The 24,545-nt window shown below is 49.3% G+C and overlaps 1 protein-coding gene across 1 annotated transcript; it reads left to right on the top strand.

Moving 5' to 3' along the window:
• Window positions 1-2,477: 2,477 nt before the first annotated feature.
• On the top strand, window positions 2,478-21,628 carry USP28 (ubiquitin specific peptidase 28). The gene is made up of 24 exons (XM_010019171.1): window positions 2,478-2,546; window positions 3,708-3,840; window positions 4,941-5,052; window positions 5,623-5,785; window positions 6,664-6,750; window positions 7,580-7,717; window positions 8,149-8,222; window positions 8,728-8,804; window positions 9,181-9,329; window positions 11,276-11,403; window positions 11,556-11,651; window positions 12,393-12,572; window positions 13,072-13,274; window positions 13,513-13,583; window positions 13,897-14,125; window positions 15,522-15,725; window positions 16,231-16,361; window positions 17,598-17,693; window positions 18,425-18,603; window positions 18,685-18,763; window positions 19,076-19,155; window positions 20,143-20,266; window positions 20,829-21,027; window positions 21,453-21,628. The coding sequence occupies exons 1-24, from the start codon at window positions 2,478-2,480 to the stop codon at window positions 21,626-21,628; spliced, it is 3,177 nt and encodes a 1,058-aa protein (XP_010017473.1).
• Window positions 21,629-24,545: the final 2,917 nt, after the last annotated feature.

The raw sequence follows: 24,545 nt of genomic DNA, 5'->3' as shown, positions 1-24,545 counted from the left end.
CCGGCCCGGCCCCAGCTTACACCGGTGTTTGCACTTTGCGGTGGCATCTTGGGATGGATGCAAGGGAAGCGCCTCCGAGAGGCCAGCGGGAGTGGGAAGAGGGCACCAGTCCCGTTGTGCGTTTGAAAGAGGCGTTTGTGCGGCTGCGGGTTCCCGGTTGCGCGGGGACGATGTCAGGACGACGCACAGGACCACGTGTCGGTGGAGGAGTTGTTCGCCGGCCGCTGCTTCTTCCCGTGATGGGTACTGGTCGGTAAAAGCCTTGGTCCGGCATCGTTTGCTGCCTCTCTGGTTTTAGTCCTCTTCAAATCCATTTCCCTGCTGCGATAAAAAGTGCAGCTGAAGTGCTGAGGCTGAACGCTTTGGGTCTGCGGGCCTCTTCCATTCCACCACCTTCCTCCTCCTCCTCTTTGCTTGTGGTTATTTCTGGAACCGCTTTGAGCTCCTGTGCCACGCTCAGACCCTTCCCTGCTTCCAGCTTCACATCAAAACAAACTACTTCTGAGCCCAGTGAGTCACTTTTGAGTGAGGAAAAGGGCAAAAGCTTTCTGTGCCATCCCTTGCTGGCCGAGCGTGGAATTCTCACCTCCAGTGCCCTCCTTCCTCTCAGACTCTTGGTTGTGCACGTCTCTCCTCTTGCTGTAATTTAATACTGATAGTGTTTTGGTCCAGGTTGTTATTTTTCTGGCAGGTAGAGCTTTGGTTTGGTTTTTCTGTGTGGCTTATGTTAATAGTGGCAGCACGCTGGTGTTAATTACCAGCTCTGGAGCTTGTTTTAAAGCACTGCGGCGCATAACCTCAAACAGCCCCAGCCAGAACAGTCAGAGCAACAAAGCCACGTGTGCTCCCCGAAAACTGCTCGCTGTTGCTGTGCAGAGCGTGGCTCCCAGTGGCTTCTGTGGGCTGCCCCTCGGAACTGGTTGCACAGGATGAGCTCTCCACTGTTAACACAAACCTTCCTTCTCAAAAGCTGAATTAAATTGTGCTGGAAATCATTAGTACATTTGGTGGTAGCGGATCTGTGATTAGCTCTTGTGGTTACAGCACTTTGTGAGTCTGCTTTTGGTGGAGCACAGAAATCATGCCCTGTCCTGCCCCAGATCTCGTTCTGCAGTGCGGTTTCTTAGCCAGGGTTCTTTGCTCCGATGGAAAAACGTGCCCTGCGGCCTTTGGTGGGGTTGGCTGCTTGCTGAGGCAGCAGAATTAGCAACATGATGTCAGTGCTTTGCCTTTGTGGAGGTATGTATGCCCTGAGCCCTGTACCCCTGCTCCTTGGCATGGTGTTCCTCACCATGCTGCCGGCTGGGCCTGAGGCTTTCCAGCACATCCTGTACAAGTTGAACGAAAGTAGGATTTCAGGTGGGAATAACTTGCAGGGGAGCTCCTACCAGAAAACAGTGGAGGACTTTTTTGTGAGTTAACCATTTTCTTGCATGCTGCCTTTGTCATATTTGTGCACGGAGTAGTATCTGTCAGCACTATGGGTGGGTGGCCCAAGAAGTAGGTACCTGGGTGGAACCCAAGCTCCAGCGGCATGAAAGCATCTTACATTGTCTCCCAGTGACGAGAGTAAGTAGAAACATGAATTTATCCATCCAGTTAATATTAAACATGATCTTCAGGAGCTGGGATTCACTGGCCTGTGCTGACAGCAAGGTCCTGGATGGCCTTTAGAAATCAGGCAGATGTGATGCAGCCTGGCTGGTTTTCCTGCTGTAACATCCTTCCCGTGGGATACCGGTGTTGCAGCTGAACAGTGGTCATGGAAGGGAGGTGGTGGGACCTGTGGCATCGGGGCTGGCTGCTGGGGGGGCCCCTCTGAGGGGGCTGCGTCTGTGGTAAGACAAAGCTGCGGAGATTTCCTGCGTCCGGGAAACAGCATTTCTGTCATCGTTTATTTTAAGGGGTTGAGCTAAAGAACAGGTTGTTGACCATGGCTTAGGGCCTGAGTGAGTCTCTCCCCAGGCCTCGAGCGGCTGCGTGGTGGGGGAAGGAGAAGCGACCGCAGCCTCCCGGGCCCCTCTCCTGACACCTCATTGTCAGTGAGAAATGACATGCACAAATGGCATGTGCAGCCAGACTTAAAATAGCCCCTCGCCGATGCCCCGGCAGCAGGCGGCCTCCTTATATGTCCTGCTGCACATGCCGGGCTCCCGGGGGGAGGGCTGCCCCTTCCCACCGCAGGTGCCCAGCATCCCACAGCCTCTCAGGCCTTCTGCCGTCCTCGAGGGGGTAGAACAGCTTGAACCTCAGCCTGCAGGTTTAGGGGGGTAAGATCTGAGTGCGATGTTGAAGCTGGTGGTGGTGTTACCATCAAGCAAGTGTGAGCAGGATTTTGCGTCAAGCTGTCAGTAAAAGGGAAAGGAAGAAGCAATACTCCGGTGAGCCCTCGGCAAGCCTTGCAGAAACAGCTTGATGTCTGTCCTGGTCGCCTTTTCACGTAAGCTTTCTTTATTTCTTGCACATAGGACTGCCAGATGCTTTTAGACCAGCTAAAAGAGATCACAGGAATTCAAGACTCCGCTTTCCTTCATGAGGCTCTAAAGGTTGGTGCCTGTTGTCATTGTTGTGTGGTAAAGGAGACCCGAGAGTCAGGCAAGGTCCTGTGGGCAAATCCTCACTGCTTTTCTGCCCCTCGCTTGTGCCTTGTCCAGGAATACCTGTGAGGCAGGCAGGGATGCCAGGCCAGCATTTGTCCACATGGTTTTGGGGCTCACAGGGGTGTTCACCCGCATCTGAAGTGAAAGCCCCGCATTAAGCAGGGAGAGCAGTTCATTGTTCTAGCAATGGACCTTAAAACCTGTACTGCAGTAATGTGTGCTGGGCTAAAACTTCATAAACATTTCCTGGGAGTTCTGCTCCCACGGGGCTGTTATCCAGGGATGGTAAACACACACCCAGCAGGTCAGAGGAGATTTTTCTCCATGTAAACTGCTGTGGGAGCTGTAGACAGCTGCAGGAACATCGGTAGCTTCGTGGCTGGTGGTCGTCTTGTCTGTCACCAGGACAGTCTTTGCTCCAATGCAAGGGGACATGGGAATCTCAGGTGCTTGGAGAAGCAATATTTACCTGGAGGGATTCCTCCTCTTTATGCGTGCTCTGGAATTTAGAAATTGTGGACTTAAAGTGGTTGCAACTGCATCAGTCTCGAATCATCAGGTGCATTCCATCTCTTTCCTTAAGACATAGCAGCAGGATGTGGCTTGTGCTGGTAATACACAGAGAGGTTTGTTTAACAAAATCCTTAAATATCTCATTAAGCAGTAATGTCCAGAAGATGTTAGAATACATTTAAAGCCTGTAGTGCTGCTCTGAAGAAAGCCCTGGATTGGTAGGAGACTTGGTAAGGTCTTGAAATCCACAGAGAGTTTGATTACTGGGAGTCTCTTGTGGTGGCAGAGTGCCTTGTTGTGCTTCAGGCCTGCTGTGACTCTTGTAAGGGGATCTCTTGTTAGGGAAATGAAATTAGTTAGTGGAGTCTACATTGTCTAGTAACAAAGCCAAAGTGCTTTGACAGAGACATTCTGGCCTTCATTCTTTTGGGCTTTTACTCCTGCTTGGCACCAGCAGGTAGTTCACTCCATGGCCAGGGAAAGCACAGCTGGTGGTAGTGTGTCTGTCTCTACCCCAGATGCATTAAATGCCATGAAAGCATGCATGAAATAACCCTGCCACTATGGGTTTGTTTTCCCTTGCCATACTGCTAGGCTGCTAATGGAGACCTGACAGAAGCAGTCACCTTCCTGACGGAGGAGAATGCCCAGGAGCCAGCTCGGGATGTGGCTGCTGCAGAGCCGTCCGCTTGGGAAGGGAGCGCGGCGGGCAAACAGCCCCCACAAAGTAAGTCCTTCACCTCTGCTCACCCCTGCACGTTCACATGTTCCAGCCTGAGCTGGAAGGGGAAGTGTGGTCCTCCTGCCTCCACCAGTGCATCCCTGGAGGGAAGTGACTTACCAGGGGTTTAACAGAGGCTGTAGATGACGCATCACAGTTACAAAGCCACCCTCCTTCTAAACAGTTGGTGTTGGCTAGCACAGAAATCCCAGAAAGCTCCTAAAGCAGAGCAAGCGGAATGGAGAAGGGAATCCCTGTCAAGGCATACACTGCCTTTGACAGCATCTGCTGGCAGAGCAGGCACACTGAGTGTTTGCTGTCGTATTTTGATGAAACTTAAAATGTTTGAGCCAGCAATTTGACTACGTGAAAACTGTTCCTATAAACATCACGGGTATTGGCAGAAGCAGACGTCAGTTTGGTATGTTCAGATGTGAGGAGTGTCACTGTGGACTGAGGTAGCTGAGAATAGTTTCTTTAAGCCTTTTTGCTAATGACACATCTATTAACTGGAGCTTTCCTGAGTGATAGCATCACAAGGCAGGTTCACAGTGCCAAATGTCTGTGCTGGGAACCTCGCAGCAACAGCCGGAACAGCGCGGCTACCCCTTGTTCTGCCATGTAAGGCTTCTACCCTTTCCAGGAAGACTCTTTTCCCTTTCTCCTCCTTCCCTATATAACTAGGATGTGAAATGGCTCATAGCCGAGCATCCTGACACGGGTGGAGGAAGGCAATTCTCCGTGATCATGCTGATTTCATTGCAATCCTATGTCAGTTGTCAGCACTATGCCAGGGCATAGCTAATACAAGCAGCAGCTGAGGTGCCTGTTTCATTATTTCAAGAGGTTTGCAATGCTCCCTCAAGCTCTGAATTTGGCTGTAAGGAAATCTGGCCAGCAGACAGCTGCAAGGTCTGTCCTGTGCTCATCCAGCCCACTGAGTGGCTTTTTAGGTTCCCTGGCATGATCCAAGCTACAAGGATTTGTATTTAAAGGCCGACCTAGAAAAATGACGCTTGCGTCAGCTGAAAAATCATATTTGTAAAGTGTAACACTTTCTAGAAGTTCCTTTTAAAGAGAAAACTGAACACTTCCTCTGCTTCTAGATGTTACTACTGCAGCTACCTCAAACAACAAAGACGACCTCCGTGTGATTGACACCTTGAGACCACTGGAATCACCAAAAACTCAGGCTGCAGAGAGGGATGCTCCCGAGAGGTCAGTGGCTCCATGAATCAGGTTTGGTTTTCCTGGGTATCATAAGCGGATTCTTAACCTGTTTACTGCAAAACGAACTGAAGTTGCCTATCCAATGTATGACTTCTGCTTTTAGAAGGTGCTTGGGTCATGACTGCCTCTGGGTAATTGACCTTTATGTCTGGGGCAGCGCTGCAGCATGATGGTTGAAGCAGAAAGGGCAGGTTTCAAGGTGGCCTAGTCGAGTGCACTGGTGTCACAGCACGTATTGCAGAAACACCTTAAAGTCTCACATGTTGATTCACCTCCCTCCTGTCAGTTCCTCGCTGTCTCCTTTTTACTGTGGGTCAAATTTGCCTCCAGTAATGACTGAGGCCACCAGTTCTCTGTGCAGCCAGTTTGCAAAGTAAAACCTTCCTATGTTACCTGACTCTGGAGTCGGATAATACATCTGCTGCCCCTTGTGCTGGGTGTCATCCGACAGCACCCAGCTCTAATGTTCCACTCGTGGCTAGAGGAGGGTGCAGCTGTAGTTGTGGAGAGCCTGTGTGAGATGGTGTTTCACAGCACAGTCTGTATCTTTTGTGACAGGCCACAGGAAGCACATTCTGCTGAAAACAAAAGCCGCTCCAAAAGAAAACGCTGTGAAGTCTGGGGAGAGAACCCCAAGCACAATGACTGGAGGAGAGTGGGCGACTGGCCTGTTGGGATGAAAAACATTGGAAATACGTGCTGGTTTAGTGCCGTCATACAGGTAATTGAATGTCCTGGAGTCAAAGTGTTTATCAGTCAGAAATAAATGTGGAGCAGCTCTGTGAAGTGGTCATCCTGAGGTCATTGTGGAAGAGTGAGTGAGTCCTTGCTCAAGTGAGACTTCTGGTTTGATTCGATACGATTGTGATTTATCCTGGGTGTGCACAGAAGGAGCCAAAGAGCAGTTAAATGGACTTTGTGTAACTATAGATAGAGATACATATAATCTATGCGTACGGACGCAGGGGTTTTGGTGTGGTGATGTCCAAATGCTTTCTGAATGACAGAAGCTGGACTGGCAAAGTGCACTGATAATTTAATTTCACCGCAGTTATTGTTGGCTCCATAATACACGGTGTATCGTATTCCAGTTAATGGAATACGCTGGCATAGATGCTGGAACGCATAAGCAGCAAGGCAGCATATATTATTAGTGATAACCTAAGCAAGAAGGGACAGCAGTAAGTGGAACTGAGGAGACTGGTCTCTTCTAACCATTTCACATCATCAGATAGACATTAATTGTGTCTCCAGCTTTGAGAGGAAGTAAGAAAGCTTCAAATGGGGCCCCTTTCTCACTGGGACTTGTTCCTGGATGTTTTTCCTAAGCTTGCCTATGGGAAATAGAATACTCTTTCCTAAAATGGTTTTATATATCTATGTATCTCCCAGAAATGGCAGGATGAGATTTTGTTCCCTGGTGGGTACAAATGTGCAGGTCCAGCACACAGACTGCTCACTTGAACATTTATTTAGTAACACGAGGCCATCGAAGAATCAGGAGTTAACGAGAAAGCTGTTGGGTAAAAGAGTGTCACTGGGGCAGTGAGTCGAATCCTCGCAGACACTGACTGCTCTTTGCCTCTCTTCTCCTTTCAGTCTCTGTTTCAGCTACCAGAATTTCGGAGGCTGGTCCTTGGGTACTCCCTCCCACAGCATGTGCTCGAAAGCTGTCACACTCGCGCTGTAAGTTTTCATCAAGAGACACTGTAAAGTTCCCTCTGTTGCAGTATACTGTTCCGCTCCTTCCCTAAGCAGATTTAATTTGGGGCCATCTGAGACCCCTGTGCCTGTGTTAATGGCTTCCAAATTGTCAGGCTGTGTTAAAGATAAATTTGGGAAATGCTTTTCAAAGACACAGTCACTGTAGAAAATAAATAAGATGCTTCTCATAAAGCTTTCCTCTAGAGCTTCTAACTGTGGCTGGGGGAGGAATTTGTGCCATACAACTTCTTCAGTAGCTCCAGACCGTTTGCTTGTTTGTATGCACTGTAGAAGAACTGGTGTTTGAGCCAGGCTGTGAGGGTCCCTCTAGCCCCAGCACCTGCTGAAAGAACCCAGCAGAAAGTGCTTAGAAGATGTTAAGAGCAAAAGGCACATGGAGAATAACCCTTCGCTTGTTGCATCGTTCTGGCTTGTGGCTGCTGCTCTTTAAGAGACTTTGCTTTACTTGTGTCCCTGTGTGCTCTTCATGCTCCAAAAATCCTCAAATGTAGACAGAATAAATGCATAAATTCACCAGCTTCTGCCTTCTGTTGTAGCAAGTGTTACTTCTGATGCTCTTGTGTCTTAAGGTTTTGTTTTGATTGATTTTGTGTCTCACATGCATCCCTCTTGCTTCCAAGAAATGCCACTGCATGTCCTTCTGCTTTGTCCTTTTAATGGCACCTCTTCCCTTGGCTGTTAGCATACTTCCTGGGGGGGTGTGGGGTGTGGTGTTCTGTAGCACTTTGGTTTAAGATGCTCTCTTTTGAGTTGCAGGAAGGGTTTGGCTTTTCTTCTTTTTGCAATGCAGGGAAAAAGAAATGTTGCATTCATGCAAGAACTTCAGTGTCTGTTTGCCTTAATGCTGGGGACCCGGCGCAAGTTTGTTGACCCTTCTGCAGCACTGGAACTCTTGAAGGGTGCGTTCAGAACCACTGAGGAACAGCAGGTAAAACCGCACTGAAAAGCTTTTTGCATTCTTCAGAGCAGCAGTTGCAGCCACAACAATCCTATTTCACTTCATCCCACTATGGCTTTCAGAGGCCTCTTCCCATGTTTGTCAAGCGACAAGCAGCTGTCCCTGTGCCATTTAGGGGAAATGTACATGCTTGCTAATTAAACAGGCAGCGTAGCAGTGCGCTGCCAGCGCCAGCTGGGCCGTTGGGGAGCCATCGCAGTAATTCCCTCTGATCTAGTTTTCAGACGAGCAGAGTGTTCATTATGGGTCTAAAGCAGCACTTCAGTTGCAGGCTTCCTTCAGTGGGGTGGTCACAGCAGCACCGCTCGGGTCATATGCTGCTGGGGGGCGAGACCAGTAGCCCGTGAAGGTGCTCGCTGGTTGCTAGTACGCTTGACTCTCGACTTCTGTCTCTCTTCTAGCAAGATGTGAGTGAATTTACACACAAACTGCTGGACTGGCTGGAGGATGCGTTCCAGCTCACTGTGAATGTCAAGTGAGTTTTCTGTGATCATGGGAGTTTGACCTGATGCTGAGGAGAAACAGATTTGAAATGTGATGCCTCAATAAATGAGAGGGCTTTACACAAAAACTTGGAGTAAATGAGAGTTCCTTGTTGCGTGAGGATGATGCTCCTTAAGCTTAAAATGTGCTCATGAAGTGTTACATCTACATTTCCTGTATGTAGGACTTCGATCAATGCCCATATGGCTTGCAGGGTAAATCAGCTTTTTAGGGGAGCTCAGCAGAACCAGCCTACATGGAAGATCTGGGGGTTTGGAACTGTATTTCCAAAGGTAGTGCTGTAACCTCCAGCCTGCTTTGCCAGTGTAAGTGTTATAATGTGCTTTTGAGCATGAGAAGATCCCTCTGTATTTTGTGCTTGGATATAAAACTTTGGGGACTGTAGACAGGTTCCCAGGCCAAGGCTTAGATTATGACTGGGGCTTTTCTGCAGCCTTCAGCAGCAAATGCATGTGTGCTTTTTCTTTCTGAAACAGAAGCCCCGAGGACAAGTCTGAAAACCCAATGGTACAGCTTTTCTATGGGACTTTCCTGACTGAGGGTGTCCATGAGGGTGAGTTGAGGCTTTGGTAGATTCCCTTCTCAGCTCCTTTGAGTGTTTTAATCTATAGCAGCGATGACACAGGGTTTTGTTGCACATTCCCAACCAAACTGCCTCATTCTGTAAACTTGCAAATGGTCTTGATAAAATGGACCATAACATTTACAAAATCTGTCTTCTGAAGACATTAAATGCTCGCAAGTGCCCATGTTTTGAAAGCAGTTGATTGTAAGGAGGCTTATGCTGACAGACGTGTGAGCAGCTACATGTGAGTCAGTTCTTGCAAGTAGTGCCTCTAACTGGTGCTGGCAACAAACTCTTTGAGTTAACCAGAGTGTTTTGTTGTCTCAGTTTCACTCATGGGCTTTGTATCCTTTCTGTCATCCAGGCAATACCTTTTCCAAGATTGAAACCTTCGGTCAGTATCCCCTTCAGGTAAACGGTTATCGAGACTTGAATGAGTGCTTGGAAGGAGCCATGGTGGAGGGAGAGATTCAGGAGGCGACCTCATCTCAGTCGGGCAAGTACAGGCAGGAGGTTAGTTCTACCTTTTGTGCTAAGCTTTTGGTTGCCTGCTGCAGAAAATGCAACATATACGGCACAAGGGTGACTTGGTATGTTCTGACAGCTCCAAAAGGCAACTGTAAACGTTCCCTAAGAATGAGTACAAAATATTTTCTGGCTACGTGGAGTCTCATGTAAATGTATGAATGGTGAGACACCAAGTCCATGCTTATTTGTAAAGATGTGTTGTCCCCTGTAACCAGTTTGAGGAGGTTGTTTTAAATTGAAAAGATGAACATCTGCTTCTGATGCAAGTGTGATAAAGTCTCTCTCTTTCTGTTGAAGCCTACCTGTACCTGAGTAGGGGGAGAACCACTGCCTCCCTATTTTCGGAGGGTAAAAGTACAGTGCTTAACTCTATGGTATGCCATTTGGAATTTGTATCTTTCTCCCTATTACAATGTGTGTTTGTTGTTGTTTTTTTCTTCTCTTTTCCACTTTTATCTTCTCTGCTGATTTTTTTTTTTTCCTCTTTTTTGTTTTTGGTGTTTCGGTTTTTGGTTTTTTGGTTTTTTTTTAATCTTGCAAATCACAAACCAATCATAAAATACTCAGTTGCAGCAAAGTGGAAAGCAGAGGTGTGCCATCACATTCAGCATCCTGCATGTGCAATTGCAGCTGAGAAGTTAGCTCAGAGAAAGGCTGTGACATTGCATGAAGACATTAGCGAAGAAGTCTGGCACAGAGAGGGCAGGGAAAGGTATTTCAGTTCTGTGAGAAATGAGGTCTGGGATGGGCAATCCTTGCCCAGCTCTGGACTCAAATGCTTGTTTCTGCTTTTCCTAGTTCCTGTCTGAAGCTGTTCAGATGCATTGACAGCCCACATAGGTGAAGCTGTTGTAGGCTGATGCCAGAGACAAAGGGCTGTAGGCAGCTAATTGAGCTGGTTCTTTTCAGTACAATCTTTTTAATTCCTCCAAATCAAAAATAAGGGAAATTGGACTGATCATGATGATGCTTTAATCGTTGTCTGTACAGATGGAAGGAAAAGGCTTCGGCTTTCTAAGAAATCTGACTGGAAACACTGTGCATCTTAATTTCACTTCCCAGGGTGTCGTGGCTAGAGGACTGCGTGATAGGGGACATAGAAAATAAGGTGCATTTTGTCTTTTGAGAACGTAGCTGAGTGTGCTGAAGCTCTGAGCATCAGTGGAATTAACAAGAACTTGCCTTCTTCTAGGTAATAGGTTGCTCTGGGCTTATGGGCTGCTTCTCGGAAAGCTCTGGTGTGGGGCAGATTTATTGCAGCAGGACAGCTGACATGAATCCTGCACAGGAAAATGAGCTTAGCGTGCTCATCCCGAATCCAGGCAGGAGCACTGCCTTGGCAGTGCGTGCGGGGGCAGGAGAAGGAAACTTCTGGCAGTGGGTGCTGGAGGTATTTGTGAACCCAGCAAGAGGAAGTGTAAATCCAACCAAGAGTTGTTCTTTGAATCAGTGTGTGAATCACACAGGAAGTGGGGGTCTCCTTTGACCCTCCTGAATCCAATAGTTTGTAAAAAGACTGAAAGAGGAAAGAGATCAGGTACTGCCTGAGGACTTCTGTTTTGTTCTTCTTCATTGCCTGTGACCTGCATTGGAGAAGAGCTCTCTTAGCTGACATGCAGAGGTTGTGTAGTGTCTGCTAATTTTGTAAAACTCAGGGCTGGACCCGTTAAGAATCCATCAAGCTGGATGCATCAGGCAATGAAAAGGAACTTTCTGAAAGCTATTGTGAGTGGTTTTTATGGTACAAAAGTAAAATGGAAGTGGAAATTTTAATCTCATAAAATTTGGCTTTCTGACGAGTCACTCCATAAAGAAAATAGATACTGATTTAGCATTTAAAGTCAGACAGACGTTTAGGATGGGTCTGAAATCACTGAGGATCAGTCACCTTAAACCGAGTCCCTCTGGGGGCACTTGTGCTTTCGTTCCAGCGCTGGTTTACAAAGCTGCCGCCCGTGCTGACCTTTGAGCTCTCCCGATTCGAGTTCAATCAGTCACTGGGACAGCCCGAGAAGATTCACACCAAGCTAGAATTTCCCCAGACCATTTACATGGACAGGTGGGTCGTGTGGGATGTTTAAAGCTTTACTGTCATTAAAGACATTAAAAAGGTTGTGCAGGTGAGCAGGGAAGGATTCTTAAAACAGTTACAAAAGACAGCGAATGTTAGAAGTAGACAAATCTCACCTGGCTCTGTACTTCTCTGCTTAGGTACCTCTATTGCAGTAAAGAGCTTATTCAGATGAAGAGAGAAGAGATGAAGAGATTGAGTGAGAAACTGGTGATTCTGCAGCAGAAACTGGAGAGGTAAGTAGTCAGCTTTATTTTTGTGCCCCCTGGAAGTCTGCAAATGCTTCCATTTAAATGAGCTTTCTGATGGAAGAGAAACTTGGAGGGGAGGAAGAAACAGAGCGGGCTTGTTCCGAGAAGAATCTACATTACTTTTTGTATTAGAGGTCTTCTCAAGCTTAGGGTTTGGCATTACTGACTAGGGAAGGAAGGAGATCAATAGGAAAGACCTCAATTGTGGACAGCCAGATTTCATATACCAGGTGCTCTGTGGAAAAGTCCTTTTGTTTGGCATTAAACCTACTCACAGTTTGCACTCTTGAACTGACAGTGCTGTGAACAAGCGGCAGGCAGAGGCGTGCTGTGTTGCAGTGGCCCTGGTGGGGTCTGTGCTCAGCAAGGGGCTGGGAGGTGTCATGATAACAGTTCATGTTGAAGGCCATGTGTAGCATCCTGCAGGGACGGGCTGGGATGGAGTTGATGGTCTGCGCAGCAGCTGGCTTGGTCCTGTGCTGGGGTTTGTGACTAAAACATGCTGATAGCACAGCAGTGTTTGGCTGCTGCTGAGCAGTGCCCCACAGCCTCAATGCTTTCAAGGTCAGCTGCTGGGAGGGTGAGCCCAGCACTACCTGGGTATTCCCCTCATTCCCTCACTGCTCAAACAGTCTCTGTCTGACCCAGAAGATTCCTCCCTGTTGCTCTTCTGTTGTCCCCTCGGGTTTAACGCTCACAATCCTTTGTTGGTGCATTTTCCTGTAGGTACATGAAGTACGGCTCTGGCCCAGCCCGCTTCCCACTGCCCGACATGCTCCAGTATGTGCTGGAATTCGTTGCCACAAAGCCAGCTGCAGCTCTTCCTCCTGCTCAGGGCTCTCAGACAACATCCCTGCAGTTGCAAGCTGAGCCTTGTGTTTTGGATGTGCTTTCACAGCCAAAGGGGTTAGTAAACAGACGTAAGAACAGTGTGCAGGAGAACACTTTGCCTTTCAGCCCAGCATTCCCGGTTTGTGCCCTGAGAGCGGGTTACTTGTCTGGTGCTGGACTGTCTGAAGGCCCATACAAGCATTGCTCACTGCTTTGCTCCTGATTTGGTTCTGTTTGTTTAAATATAACGCTGCATCTAGTCTGTTCCTTTTCCTGTACCAAAAGCATCACCATGCTCCTTGTCTCAGCAGCAATTCTGAGTTAAATTATATGCTCTTTCTGGTTAGGCTACTAATTTTTTTGCTTCATCAACCAGTAAATTACTGCAATATTGGATTATTACAAGCCTGGCCAGCATGGTTGGTTTACACTCTAAATTAAGCTGAGTAAATACATGAGTTTCTTGTAGTAAGGGAAGGGATTTTTAGAACTGCTCGTTGTGGATCTTTGCTTGCAGAGTTCTGTAAGAGTTCTGACTTTTATTTGTCCACTACTCTTGGATTTTGCTTCACAGCATACTAGAAAGGAGGGACAGTAGGACAGAAGATGGAGCTTTCTCTTCACCGCAGCAAGACTCGAGTGCTCCTCTGCAGCTTTCTGGTGCAGCATTAGCAATGTCTGAGCATCCGGCTCCTCACATGGTTTCTGAGGAGGAGCTGAACCTGGTTCGGACCTGTCTAGAGCGATGGAGAAATGAGATCGAGCAAGATGTGCAAGGTTGGCCGCAAACATACTTGTCGTGATCTTTCTGTTGAGTGCCAGCCTGACTTCCCCTCTGTTGCTCCAGCCACATACACCCTGAACGAGAAATAACCTTGTACACACTTCAACTCTGGTGTCAAGTGTCTTTGATAGTTGCTGCAGGGTTCGAACTTTGAGGTGACAGGGGCTGGAATAGGCTGATGAGCAGTCACGAATTCTGATGTATTTCTCTCACTTGTGATGTTCTTGGCAGATCTGAAGGAGTCTATTGCCAGAATCAGCCTGTCCATTGAACAAATATACTGCGACCCTCTCCTCCAGCAGGTAGGAAATGCACCTGCATTGGGCAAATGTTAAAGTGATGTTACTAATTCTGGTTTTTTTGTTAGTAGCTGTTGGTTGGAATTCTCCACCTTATTGTATTTCAAAACCCCAGTGGTGAAGCAGAGAAAGGATTCTGTATGAAAATCCTGTTGCTTTTCCCTGTCCAAGTCAGTTCACACCCTGTAGGAATATTTACCAAGTGAATCAAGAGTCTTGCACGAGGCTACAGCTACATACTTGTAAATTTTGCACAGAGGTCAGAGAAGATCCTTTATTGGGAATCCCTGTGAACACTGTCCACATGCACTTGCAGGTTCCCTATCGCTTGCACGCAGTCCTGGTACACGAAGGGCAAGCGAACGCTGGTCACTACTGGGCCTTCATCTACGATCAGCCTCGGAAAAGCTGGCTCAAATACAATGACATCTCCGTGACGGAATCCTCATGGGAAGAGCTGGAGAGAGATTCATTCGGGGGCTTGAAGAATGCCAGTGCCTACTGCCTGATGTACATCAGTGAGGAGGTGTCCCACCCTGTGGCAGGTACTGGCACCAGAGCTGCTGGTTAGTCACACTTTGGTTATCACTGTGTCGCTCTAGCCAGCGTGCTCCTTACGTTCCTCAGCTTCCCTTTGGCACAGTTGTCCTTTGACAGTGCAAAAAACTTTACCCCAGATAGAAGTGAAATAATTTGCTCCACGCTTGATTCCTTTCTAAATCCTTGGTAGGGTTGAAACCTGAGGAAAGAACTGTACTGGTGAGAGCAGGTACAGTACTTTACCTGTTGTTAACACATAGCTCTCCCTGTTTGCCACTTTCAACATGCCTCTAGTGCTGGTGGTTTTCACTTTGATTCTCCTTGTAGTTTATATGACAGTGTTTCTTTTATAAGGGCTTGTGAAACGCCTCCAGCTTTCTTTCTCCTGTTTTTATCACTTTCTGACTCGTTGGCTTGTTTTTTAGTGATCCCATTACATTGAACCTAAGGGAGCTGGATTTTTATGCAGCCTTTCCTACTGCATGAGTTTTTGGTGCCAGTGGCTTAGATTTGCAAGTATGTGTGCAGTGCCAATGTATAAATAGTTATGTGGAGAAATTACTGTGCACGTGGCACTATACATGGCAAACAGCTGTGGAAGAACCCAATAATTTCATGCGTGGTTCATTCTGATGTATTAAAGAGAAGAAACAATGGAGAACTGTCATCCCGTTCATCACTAAATATGGCTGATGAGGATTTGGAGGTCATTCTTTGTCTGGCTGCCTGTGAGAGTTCTGTTGCTGAAACGAACCCATGGTTTGGTTTGGGGTTTTTCTTTTTTCCTATTTAGTGCAATTTTGTTGGTTTTTTAAAGATGCTTTTACAATGGCTGCATAAGAAATCTACAGTGTAGATAACTGCCATGTGCTTTTGATAAATTTCAGGGCTTGTCTCAAGCTGACGCTACTGGGGTTTTGTGCCATTTTAAAACCAGTGCTGAAGTAGATCTGAAAGGTGTTGAAAAACACCAGGATGACGTTCGTGCCATGGAGTCCGCACAGTTCCCCACCTTTATCTGCTGTGTAGGGTCATAGGTACGATGTCTCCATCCGAGTCGTGAATTTTCCAGCTATTGGCAGTTTTAATACCACTCTCTGTACAATTGTAGCCCTTGAGTAAGGATGCATTTCTGACCTACTGCATCAGCAGGTGCTGCTTCTGGACTCTGTGGTAAATGCTGTCCAGTGTAGAACAAAACTGGGTTTTGTTGCAGGTAGCGCTGGAGATTTGTCTTTATTTTTGCACTTATTTTTAATGAAACATCCTAAGACACAAAGCTCGTAGAAAGTTGGGGTTTTCCCTGTTTATGCCTCACCCAGTTTGATTGCAGCACACTCAGGCCCCAGCGGTGGTGCCCTGCTACTCTGTCCCGTTATGTGCCAGTCCTGTTTCTTCCAGATGAGGAAGCCAGCCCCGAGGTTGGACAGTTTCAGAAGGAAGTCGAAGACTTGCCCCTGGACCTGAGGCACTACATCCAGGAGGACAACTGGCGGCTCGAGCAGGAGGCTGAGGAGTGGGAGGAGGAACAGTCCTGCAAGATTCCCCAGATGGAGCCTTCACCCACTTCTGACTCGCAGGATCTCTCTTCTGAATCAGGCCCAGGTAACGCCACATCTGAACTGGTGAACCATGTTGAAACCAGTAGCATAATGTGAGCTGGTCAGAAATCCCACTGTGCTGATGGAGCCTTGCACAAAGTCCTCCCTACCTGGGAGGTGCTGGTGAAGTAGCAAAGGCAGCTGGGGAGGTTCTGTCCCAGCAATGAGAGAGGCTGTTCTGTTGGCTTTGCACGTGCATCCTTCCAGACTTGTCACCAGAAATTCTGTTTTCTGTTCGTTTAATGGTAATGGGCTACTCTCACTTCACTGCCATAGTGGTTTTTTTCTTGTAATACCAAGTGGAAATGTTTCAAGTGCTGTTCTCTGGAGAGGGAGCGCATTACTTGGCAATCCATGGTGGCACATGCCAGACCCATGGAAAAGGGGCATGCACAAGCCTTCACCTCCGGGATGACTGCAGCAGCCGCTCCATCCTGCGCAGAGAAGCTATGGGAGAGGGGGAGCAATGCTGCAGGCTGTGCTCGCTAACGCCCCGCTGTGCCGCACAGATCAGGCGTCGGGCTGCGTGTGCTCCCTGTCCTCAGAGCACGCCAGGATCGCGCAGGAGCAGACGGCCAAAGCCATCGCCAACAGCGCCGACACCTACGACAGGAACGGCGTCGAGGCGGCGCTCTGCGAGGTAGGAGCCAAGCCCAGCCCTGGGCACGACCCACTCTGCTCTTGTGTTCCTGCTTTCTCCATGTCTGTGCAATGCTGTAGCTGTGCCACGTTCACTCGGCGCCCTTCTGCTTTCCTGTACTTTACTTTGCTGCTGCTTACTCTTTTTTCTTCTTTTTTCTTCTTGGCTGCAGCCCAAGGAGGTAGAGCCAGTGAAGGCCCAGCTGGGAGAAACAGCCCTTACAGGTCAGGCAGAACAACCCCAGGACGCTAAGGAAGCAGAGCCTGCTGCCCACACTAGCTCACAGGTCTCTGAGGTGGAAATCCCCAGTGTGGGGAAGATTCCCGTTAGATCTGATGCAGACGGATATAATGAGGAGGTACAGATCCAGTGCAGGGGTTGATTGCTGCTGGTCATTAAACTCTGTCTTTGTAGTCAGCTGGCTTTGAGCTCTGCTAAGGCTGGGAGCAATAGCAACCTCTCGTGGGAACACTGCCGCTTGCAAAGAGCCTGTTCCCACTGTGGGAATGGAGACAGCTGGACCAAATCCTTGACTAACTTTGTGTCTAAATGCCTCCAGAAAATCAGCACGGTAAAAGCACCCAGTCCTTAGAGCTGCACTTTGTCGTCATTCTGGCACAGCTGTATCAAAGTTGAACCCAGCTGTATTAATCTATTTACAAGCCTCTCCGCTGTCTCCAGTTAGAGTTTCGTGCCCTCTCTCAAAGACATTAACCGCTGACAGCATGACTTACAGCATCCGGCTGCTGAGGTTTTGAATCTGCCCGTTTAACTACGCTCATACACACCCGAGCAGCGTTGTGGAAGCTCAGTCTTTTTCACAAGTGACTGTTACTCCTTGAGTACATTTAAGACATGCTTGTGTGGAGCTGGCACCATGAGCTCCTCCACCACAGGCACTGCTCCCTCCTTTGCATGGCTGAAGAAGATTGAACTTGCCCAGAGGGCACATGGCTTGTGAGCTTTATGTTCTCACCTGTTGAATTTACAAACTCAAGGTGTGGAATAAGCATCCTTTAGACCTTTAAGCACTTAAAGCCCACTTCTGCATGTAAAGTGCATGTGATTGGTGGAGTAAGTAGTACATCAGGAAATGGCAGCTCTGGCTTATTCTGCCTGTACTCATGCAGTTTCCTTCTCTTGTGAAAGTTGCTCTGTTCTTCACCATGCCTTCTCTTCTTTCCCTGTCTGTTACTGTGTTTCCTGTTCCTGTTTGTTTCCCTGCTTTCCTGGTAGGTGATGCTGAGTCCAGCCATGCAAGGTGTCATCCTGGCTATTGCAAAAGCCCGCCAGACCTTTGATCGGGATGGGTCTGAAGCAGGGCTCGTTAAGGTATCTGATTTGCTTGCTAAATCCACTCGTATGGATACCCGTGTTCACAGAAGGAAGGATTATGCTGTATTGACATGTCAGGAATGGGGAGGGAATGATTTGTGCAGTTTTCCTTCTAGCTAACAGCCTCGCTGTCCTATGTTGTGGTTTCTGCTCTTACTGTGACAATAGATCCGTGGGTTCTAAACAGTTTTTTAGAGCATGTAAGAAAGAACCCCCCTCCTCCCAGGAGAAACCACCGCATGCCTTTCTCTTTCTACTTCCCACTATTTCTCCTGCTTATTCGTTTAGCATCAGCAGTTCCCTCGGCCTGGATACCACAAAGTAGCCTTTCTTTGGGTGCCTTTCAGAACCTGTTGTCTAGACAGGGAATAAACCAGCACTCATGAAGTTTTGTTTCTTGGTCCAGAACATACTTACTGTGACCTCTCTTGTAAAACGTGTCCTTGAGAAATGTCTGTGTTGAGCAGAGGGATCTGAAGGAGTAAGTGCTGCTGCATATTGAAGCTGGGGTTAGATTTTACAGGCAGGTAGATTGAACAAAGTGTGCCACATGGGAGAAGCAACCTGTGCTGTTAATCTACAGGAACATAAATCACAAGGTAGTCTTGCACCTCACTACAGATACAAGCGTGTTGCAGTTGATTTTTACAAGGCGAGCACTTGCAGGAGGGTTGCCAGAGCTGCCTGAGGCAGCTGTGCCTGTGTTAGCCCATGTACTTTCTTGGCAGGCATTCCACGAGGAATACTCCCGGCTCTACCTGCTTTCCAAGGAGACCCCAACCCCTCAGAACGACGCCCGGTTGCAGCACGTGCTCATTTACTTCCTGCAAAACAACGCTCCGCAGCAGGTCGTGGAACGGACCCTCCTCGAGCAGTTTGCAGACAAAAACCTCAGCTATGACGAAAGGTTTGTGCCCTGATTCTGAGATGAGGTTCTTCTTGGGGCCACTCCTCTGATCTTTGTCTCCTCTCTGCTTGCATGGAGCAGGTCCATTAGCATCATGAAGGTAGCACGAGCAAAGCTGAGAGAAATCGGTCCTGACGATGTCGATATGGAGGAGTACAAGGTAAGGGACCCTGGTGCTGCCCTTGACCCCTCAGCTGTCACAACTGGCACTGTCCAGGCGGGGAGCAGTCGCTGGCGCGGCTGTCAGCACCTCTCGGTGTCTGCAGAAGGGAGCTGAGCAGGAGGCAGAACACACGGGACATCTCCTCAGCTGGGAGGAATGTCTGTGCAGTTCACTGCGTTGATTTATGTGTCACTTATGAGAGGCGTTTGAGCCCTTCAGAGGGTACGGTGCGACACGCGTTGGCGCTGGGAAGGAACGGGAAGCACGTGTGTGTGTTGCGGGTGACGCTGACACTCTGCTCCCTCGCAGAGATGGCACGAGGACTACAGTCTCTTCCGCAAGGTGTCCGTTTACCTGCTGACAGGGCTGGAGCTGTACCAAAACAGGAAGTAAGTCACTTCAACTCTGTGTTTGGACGAGAGAAGCTGTGGTCTGACAGTAAAAGCCACTTGGACAAACTTCATCTTTCTGATTCATGATGAGGCCAGTGGGCTTCCTTGTAGCGTGCTGATAGCCCTTTCTGGAATCCACAGTCAGCCTTGCTTAGCAGTTTAGATACTATGCACAGGTACTGGTGAGCTGCCTGGCAGGTTCTTGGAGCTCCCCCTAATTCATCCACTGTGAAGCATTCCCAGAGATGGGTTTGCAGGAATAAGTGCCCCCTTTGGGTTCCCAAATTAAAACTAAACTCTCCTGAATTGGACATTTCACTTTGTGTAAACACGTGCTTTGGAGTATTCTAGACTCTTAAGAACTTTAAAAAAGGGCCTTGGTTTCCTCCTTACTGTTTCAGAACCTGTATTTTACATGAACGCAGTGCCGTGTGGAGCAGGACATTGCCAGTTTTTGAAATATTTGTAATTGGGAAATGGATTTTTCCAATCCAGAAAATAAACTGGCTTTCAGAAGTTCTTTGTGGATGGAGGCAGAATCGAGTCCTGAGGGGGTTAGAAGTGATGAGACACCAAATTCAGGTGGGCAGGTTGCCGAGAGGCGGGGTGTGAGAGTGTGTTAGAGCTCCCCTGAACTGCCCTAATCCCTATCAGCTCTGCTGTTTTCTCACCAGGGGAGTAGAGACTAGAAATGTGTGTATGAAGTGAACACGTTGCTGCTGCACTGCTCTGAGCAATCACAGGGCAAATGTCCTGGAGCAATCCTGAAAGCTCCAGGCACATCATACTCAAACTTGGCTTTAAAGGGCTGTTCCTGAGGTGCTCATTTGGCACGCTGGGCAAAAAGGGACATTAATTCCTGGGCAGAGGGCATCTGTTCATTTAGGCTTTGGCAGTGAAATGAAGTTCTTCCTGTTGGGCTTGATGGTAGTTACCATCCAGGCCAAGAGGAGAGTGTTTCCTGAGGTGACACTCTTCTCCTAGGTACCAGGAGTCACTCACCTACCTGGTGTACGCCTACCAGAGCAACACCAACCTGCTGCAGAAAGGCACCAAGAGAGGAGTGAGCGAATCCCTGATTGCCTTGTACAGAAGGAATTGTCTCCTGGTTGGTATGCTTGTTCCCGGGGAGGAGGGGAGGGAGCAGCCCCTGCTGCAGTTCACTTCCCTGCTCATGGGCATTGCCCAAGGAGTCAGACTCCTTTTAGGGGTGTCCCCTTTTAGGATCACGTGTAATTAACATGCCACATGTTTGGGGAAGGTTTGGGTGCTGCTGAGCATGCTCTTGGCTTTTAAATTGATGTTTGTGTTAACTCAATGGTCACGTTGTTTTCTGTCTATTCCTGTCCCTCTCCCCCGGTATTTATTTGGGATATTAATGGCCTGCTCTCTCCGAGCAAATGGTGATGTCCTGTTCCTCAGGGGGCAAAACAACAGCGTCAAAATGAGGTTTGCATTTAGTTCACGCTTTGTGATTGCCAAGACCCCAGTTTGTTTTCTGTGGTGTGATCCTGTGCTTGAAGGTGACTGTTCCAGCAGAACCTGGCACTGATTCTGTCTGTCTCTGCATGGCCGTCAGTGAGGGGCCCCGAGCTGTGGCCTTTCCTGACAGCATGTGCTCAGTGCTGGCTTGTCACAACTCTGTCCCCTCATTCTCCCTCCTCCCCCAGAAGCTGAACGAGGTGGCAGCATCTATGTTTGTAAGCTGTGAAGAAGCTCGTGTGGCAGAGGGCATTAGCATCCTGAACGAGCTGATCATCCCCTGCATGCACCTCATGAACAACTTTGAGATCTCCAGAGAGGACATGGATGCCATCGAGGTCATGAGAAACCGCTGGTGCTCCTACTTGGGTCGCGAAGACATGGATGGTAGGGACTGGTGCTGGCCTTACCTTCGTTGTGGCTTTGTGGGCAGGGCAGTGTCTAGAGCTGAACTCCCCTTCAGGAGGGAGCAAGGGGATTTAGCAGTGGCCAGAAACATGACGAGAGCTGCAGAAGCCTGGATGGGGAAGCAGATCTGGGAGGGGGGGGGGTGTCTTTGTGTTCTGAAGAGAGGCTTGGTGGTTTGGAGCTGGCTTTATTGGGAAAGCTAATGCTCTGCTGCAGGGCAGCCGGGGTGTCCCTGCTCTGTGGGCCCCAGGCAGGGCTGGGGGCTGACACCACTCACCCCTGCCCTTAGCAGCCAGAAGATGATTCTTTACCCTCCATCATGGCTTTGTAGCCCACAGCCCCAGAGCCATCTGGTGTCTTACTCTTGCGGTGCCACTGACTGTCTCCTCCTCTCCCCTCGACAGCAAAGCTGCAGATGAGGCTGGGTGAAGTCCTGCCCCGGCTCCTTGACTGCCCCAGCGAGGTCATCTTCCTGAAGGAGCCACCAAAGATCCGGCCCAACTCCCCCTACGACCTGTGCAGCCGGTTTGCAGCCGTCATGGAGTCCATCCACGGCGCCTCAACCGTCGCCGTGAAATAGACTGTGGCTGCGTGCCGCGGTGCCGGCGCGGCGTCCTCCGCCGGCAGCGCTGCAGAGGGAGCGGGAGGAGAAGGGGCGGCTCATGTTCAGAGCTCTGTTCCTTGTGCGTACGAACCAGTAAAACAAGCAGGATTGCACTTCAGAGACAAACCGTTACCACACGAAGGGGGGTTCTGCTTCCGCAGCTTGCTGGACACAGATCCCGGGGCCTGGGACAGCACCAGAGCAAGGGTCTGCTCCTCTGGTGAGCGGCCACAAGCTGCTGTTGGGCTGTCCAACACCTTCATATCATCCTGAGTGATGAGCTAGCACAGGTCGAGGTCCTTCCAAACTCCTGCTAGCAGGAGCCGGGGCTGTGTCATGAGGAAGCAGGGATGGAAGGTGGCTCCCGTTCTGTCCTGTGGGCAGCTGAGTATTCTGGTGAAGTCAAGCAGGTTTGGGGCTTTTGTGTTTTAACTAGCAGGAGAAGATACGCAGGAGTCTTCCTCAGAGAAGGCAGTGAGAGGAGGAGATTCTCTTCTGCCTGGCTAAGGGGGATCCAAAAAACATCCGCCCCTCAAACATCTTTCTTCACTCAGGGGGGGCTCAGTACCAGATGAGCATTGACAACCACTGGGGGCTAGAATGGGCTCCTTCTTTTGCGGTGCTGGGCTTTTTGCGTTGATGTTCTGTAAAACAAGTGCCCTGTTTGCGTTTTCCTCAGTGGGCACCTGTACTTGCCTTTGGGCTGTGGTGGTTGTTGGGACCCTGTTTGTTCAGACTATGCAGAATTGTTCTGAAAGTGCAATAAAAGCATTTGTTCTATGTTAGAATGAAAACGTTTCCTTTGTGGTTTGACTCCGCTCTACTGTTACGGTGCACAGGCTCATCTTGGGTCCCCGGGAAGCCACTGGGGCAGGGGTTTCATGTGCTTTAGCTAAAAAACATCTGCATTGAGTGCCTCTGAGCACAGCCCAAGCATGGAGCAGGTGGGCAGAGGCAGGTCCTGAGGAAGAGTTTGTATTCATTGTTGATGCCAGAATCTCTCCTGAGCCCTGAATCTCTCTGAGACCTTTCCCACTGCAGGAACACGGGGAGGCTTTTGGAAGACGGAGCCTGCACTTAAAGTAGTAAAGAGGAGGGACAACTGCTGACTTCCTGCAGCCAAACCCTCTGTTCTCTTCATTAATTGGGGATCTGAAACATGTAATTGCCTATTGAGCTGATACCATGACCCTGTGTTGTAATGACACCCTTCTACCTGCTGCTGCTGGCTCTGCTCTGACCAAGCACAGATTTCTTGTCAGCAGCACAGGAGGAGGGGGGAGACCCACAGACACACACATACAGGTGAGGTTTTGTCCCAACACCTTGGACAGATGTTCCTAGGGCTTGTTCCCTGCAGGGACTCTTGGGGCCCCAACAGCCAGGCCTGCACAGGGCCCTGGGGTGCTGCAGAGCCACTGCTGCTGCGTGCTCTGCTATGTACCCCATTGCTGTGATGGAGAGCAGAAGGAGGAGACCTCCAACCTGCTTCTCGGGGTGCTCTGGCTGCAGCAGGTGAGCATGTGGTGCTTTGCTCCTTCCTCCCACCTAACAGACGACTGGTCATTTCTAGACAGCTTTTGCAATGCTGTGTGTCATTGTGATATGCGGGCAGTAGGATGTGGTTTGGGGAGACAATCTGGTTCTTCCGACCCTCCCGATAAAATGGCTTTGCCCTGTTCTCTGTGGTGCTTCCAGGAAGTGAAATGTCCAAATACCTAAAGCCTGCTTTAAAACACGAAGCAGCAAAGGCTTCCCAGGAGTGCAGGTCAGTGCCTGACAAGTGACAGCACCTGGGTTGGGCTGGAGCCACTGGATGGCACACTGCACTCTCAGCCTTGTTTCTCAAGGGAGTTTTCCCTCCCTTTATCTTCCCCAGGAAGGGCTGAGCCCCCACCTCTGCCCCCTTGGCTCTCGGGCCAGCCCTAAGCCGAGGCAGCATGAGAATGAGGGATGATCTCTCTCCTCCGGCTCCTTCCTCTCCTCTCAGCGAGCAAAGTGCGGGTTTCGAAAGGGACCTTGTGCAGGAGTGAGGACTTTGCTTCCCACAGGAATGCTGGTGTTGGCTGGGGGGCTTCCTTCGGAGCGGTCACGCGCCCAGAGCAGTGAGCTGCAGGGATTAAACCAGCGGTGAACTCGTTTTTTAACCAGTGCTGTAGCAGGGGGCTGGCTTCTGTCAGGATGCCAGGTGTGTTAGTCCAGGCTGATGGTCCATGCTGATGGTCACCCAGGTGCGTGCAGCAGGCTTTAGTTTTACAGCTGTGTCAGGTGAAAGTAAACGGTTAAGGAGACCCATCAAACACCCTCTGACCTCTTTGCACAGGTAGGGGATGCAGCTGAGGAGCTTTCTACAGAGGGTCTGTGGCACGCTGATGGCTTTATGTGTTGGCCCCGAGAAGATGAAGCTACTGTAGGGGATGCAGCCACTGGTGTCCTGCCTCTGCAGCAGTAGACATCTCTGGTACCACCTCATCTCTCGTTTTCCCTCTCCCCTTGTTTTCCACCTTTCCCTCTGCAACCCCCTCCAGTCTTCTGGACAGACCAAACAGCATTGCCCCTTGCAGCTCCCACCCTCCATCCACATTCGTGCTGCACCTCGTGCAAGATGCAGCCCTACGTTCAGAGCACAGAAACACGCTACTGGCAACTGTGATAATTTATTGCGGGTACATCACAGTGGTACGGACACGCACGGAGTGAGCTGCTACTCCAGAGCGTAGCCATTGACCACAATGGATTTGGCTCCACAAGTGAGTCTGCTCCGGTGTCACTGCTGCTGCTCTGCCCCTGCCTTGCTGCCTGCCCAAAGCCCTTGCTCCTTTGGAAAGGAAACGTGAAGCAGACGCACAGAGGGAGGGAAACCCCGGCCGCAGCAATCAGCAGGTCACCTCTA

Source organism: Nestor notabilis, unplaced genomic scaffold, assembly GCF_000696875.1.
Source record: "Nestor notabilis isolate BGI_N333 unplaced genomic scaffold, ASM69687v1 scaffold22697, whole genome shotgun sequence".
Classification (NCBI taxonomy): Eukaryota; Metazoa; Chordata; class Aves; order Psittaciformes; family Psittacidae; genus Nestor; species Nestor notabilis.
This window is presented reverse-complemented; position numbering and strand designations above follow the sequence as displayed.